Here is a 3,371-nt window from a genome sequence, read left to right as displayed (position 1 = left end):
TGGCCCCGCCCCCACTCCACCCCCCCTGCCCNCCTGCCTGCCCACAGGACCACTCATCGCCGCAGGGCCCGCCGCAGATTGCCCAGGCAGCCCAGCAGCGCTATGGCGGCCACACCCTCTGCCCACACCCTGCAGCATCAACTGCATGATGGAGCGTAAGGGCAGAGTCTTGTCTACGCTGCCTGGCTGCCATATCCTTGGCTGCACTGCTCTGTGTGGGCCACCCTCGAGGGCGACTCTCCTTCAGGGGGGCTGCTGGAGAGGAGGGGGCTATGGGGGGAGGCAAGGCTGGGGCAACAGCACATGTGCCCACAGAGAGGGCTCCGAGTGCCGCCACTGGCACCCGTGCCATAGGTTCGCCACCACTGCTCTAGCTTCTACAGAACCGCCTCCACAATGATGCCCAAGATGGGAGATCCCATCAGCGTCCCTTTAATTTGTTCATATATGATGCCCTGAAAGGTGAAATACGTTTTTGGGCACAGGGTTAACAGTTGTATCAGGTCATTAGTGTGGAGGGAGTCCAGATGCTGTTCTTGCTCCTCTTGTAGGCGGTCCCTTATCACAGCGACCACCAGATCTTGTGGGATAGAAGTAAAGAGTGAGGTAACGTCAAATGGCACCATTACCTCATTTTCTGCTATCCTTAGGGGCTTTATTCTCTCCAAGAACTCCTCAGCTGATTTCACCGTGGTCTCATTATTCTCGACCAAATAGCCGATGCGGCCACTTAGCCATTTGGCTAATCCCGAAGTCGGTGTGCCTCTAAAAGACATGATGGGTCATAGGGGGATCCCTTCCTTATGTACTTTCGGGAGGCCATAAAACCTGGCCATGGCTGCATCACTAGGGCGTATTCTCAGTGTGTTATCATTGATTTTTCCCTGGTGTTTGAGGTTACTACTTTGTTGATACGATTCTTGAGCGTTGTCATCGGATCTTTGGTGATGACTCTGTAGGCTGTGACGTCATTGAGCAGCGCTAGGGCTTTGTCGGTGTACACTGATCTGTCCATGACAACGGTCACCCTGCCCTTATCAGCTGGCAGGATGACGATGGTGTTGTCCTTTTTCAGTTGTTCCAAGGCCTCTTCCTCCTTTTTGGGAAGCACCTGACATCATTTGTGGCCCATCAACAGGCCTGTGACGCGTTGCCTAATCGAGTTCCTGACCTCGTCGCTGGCCTCAATGCACTGGATGGTGGGTTCTAGGGCCGCCACGAAGTCAATCGCTTGTGTCTGTCAAGTTATGTCCTGTATCACGTTCTAATGTGATTTGTTCATGAGTCAAGGATTTGGAGGACAAATTGTGGACCAGCTTGTTGGTGTGTCCACGGTTGTCCAACGCCCATAAAATGTCCATTTTACATTGGAGTACTATTGATTTTTGCCGGTTCGCCCTTTCAGTAGCCTGGCGGACCTGTTGGCCTGGTAATTCTGGCATGTTAGTGTAACATGGCAGGACTCATGGCATTCCTGAATTCCGGTCATCAGTGCCTCTATGCGTCTATGGTGGTCGTTAATTAAGGCGCGTATGGTGCGATGCTCGAACTGATGAGTGATCGTCTGGCAGTGACTTAGGGGGTGAATCTCCCCAAATGCAATCATGGAGAAAGGCCAATTCGGATAGTCACCCCTTGCACGATCAGGGCGATGGGACTATAGGCGAGACGGCGGCGATCTCCAGGGAAGATGGCGACCTGACAGCACGCCTGAGTTGCAATCTGGGGACTAACGCCCAAGATCGATCCAAAGTGAGGGGGGAGGAGCAGAAGCGATCGGACAGCCATCCCCCGGGCGCCCGTACGTGTGCCAGGGGAGCAATTGAAAGCAAGAGAATAACTTTCGAATCCACAGACAGGTTGACAGGCGCAGAACGACTCAATAAATTATGGCCGATTGAAATGAATGGACCGATGACGCGCTCAAGAAGTAGAGCGCAGAAGCAAGCAGCTATATAAGCGAACTCCCAGATTCCTACTCTGATGACGTCGGCAGTCTGGCCGACGAAAGCTAAGTGATTTTTACTAACAGGCTTGTTTATATTAAATATATAAATTTTATATATATATAAAATACTTAAAGTGTTGGTTTCTTGAAATGCCTACTTCTGATTATGATGACAACTATGAACAAGAAAACTTGGGAGCTTTTTCTATCGCAGAAGTGTTTGAAGACAAGGCACATGAGATTGTTTGCTAAATGTACACTAGAGGGCGCTGGACCTCAGTCTCTAGCCTGGACAGCGGCCAGCCCCAAATTGTCCCATTTTTTTCAGTCTTGCTGAACCAGATGTTGCGTTCTCTCTCCCACAAGAGCATCTTCCTCTGGTTTCCCTTTTGTAAATGCACCATAATCTGCAGCACCAAAATGAAAATTGGGGGAGGACAAAACAAAAAGGTCAGAAGTGAGAGGAAATCAAAGAAGCAAGATACTGCTACAGTATAAGATACACAGATGAGGATGTGTCTATCTTAGAAACTTAAAGCAGTTTTGGATCTGTTGAACTGACAGCACTTCTCACGAAGGCTCCTGAGGCGTAGTCTAGTGCAGGGATCTTCAAACTTGGCCCTTTTATGACTTGTGAACATCAACTCCCAGAATTCCTCAGCCAGGCACGCTGGCTGAGGAATTCTGGGAGTTGAAGTCCACAAGTCATAAAAGGGCCAAGTTTGAAGACCCCTGGTCTAGTGAGAGCGCTTAGAATTTGCTCAAGCTGAACTACACCAAGAGGCTTCCTTTACTGTAGCATTGCCCCTGCTTGTAGGGGCTGCTGGGAGTTGTAGTTTAGCACCCTCTGGAAGGCAATAGTTTTCCAATCTTTGATCTTCAGGATTCCCAAATCTTCGCAAAGAATTGAAGATTTGGCCTGAGTGGCACACACCACAGGATGGAATCTGGACGAGGTAGGGACAAAGTGTCCATGCAGGTCCAAAAAGTCAGGATGGTGGCCACCACCATTCAACTGATACCCTGTTCATTTTTTAGCCTTGTTGCAATGCACAGAGAAATAGCAACAGCACTAGATTTATGTACCCCACCACAGTACTTTATAGCATTCACCGGGTGGCTTATAATGTCAACATATTTGCCCCAACGATCTGGGTCCTCATTTTACTGACCTCAGAAGGATGGAAGGCTGAGTCAATCTTGAGCTGGTCAGGATTGAACTCCTGGCGATGAACAGAGTTTGCCTGCAATACTGCATTCTATCCACTGCGCCACCACAGCTCATAGAAAAGGATGGGGCTTCCATCCTGTGGTCATGTCTGCCCTCATAATTTTTTTGACCCTCCCTGCAAACACCTTCTTCTGCGTAGAAAAATTGACTACGTCAGAATGTAGTGAGATACTATCAAATTCAAATTCTTTC

At 49.4% G+C, this 3,371-nt stretch overlaps 1 protein-coding gene across 1 annotated transcript in view; it reads right to left on the bottom strand.

Moving 5' to 3' along the window:
• Nucleotides 1-377: 377 nt before the first annotated feature.
• LOC114922964 (zinc finger protein 23-like) overlaps nt 378-3,371 on the bottom strand; it is a 27,484-nt gene continuing 24,490 nt past the window's right edge. Inside the window, exons 6-8 of the mRNA XM_029285235.1 lie at nt 2,288-2,355; nt 916-1,096; nt 378-580 (exon numbers count right to left, since the gene is read on the bottom strand). Of these exons, the coding sequence (XP_029141068.1) occupies nt 378-580; nt 916-1,096; nt 2,288-2,355 (452 nt within the window). The remainder of the gene's footprint in view (nt 581-915; nt 1,097-2,287; nt 2,356-3,371) is intronic.

The sequence above is a fragment of the Protobothrops mucrosquamatus genome, unplaced genomic scaffold, assembly GCF_001527695.2.
Source record: "Protobothrops mucrosquamatus isolate PMUCROS unplaced genomic scaffold, P.Mucros_1.0 scaffold1440, whole genome shotgun sequence".
Classification (NCBI taxonomy): Eukaryota; Metazoa; Chordata; class Lepidosauria; order Squamata; family Viperidae; genus Protobothrops; species Protobothrops mucrosquamatus.
Note: the sequence above shows the minus strand (reverse complement) of the source record. Positions and strands in the feature narration are given on the sequence as shown.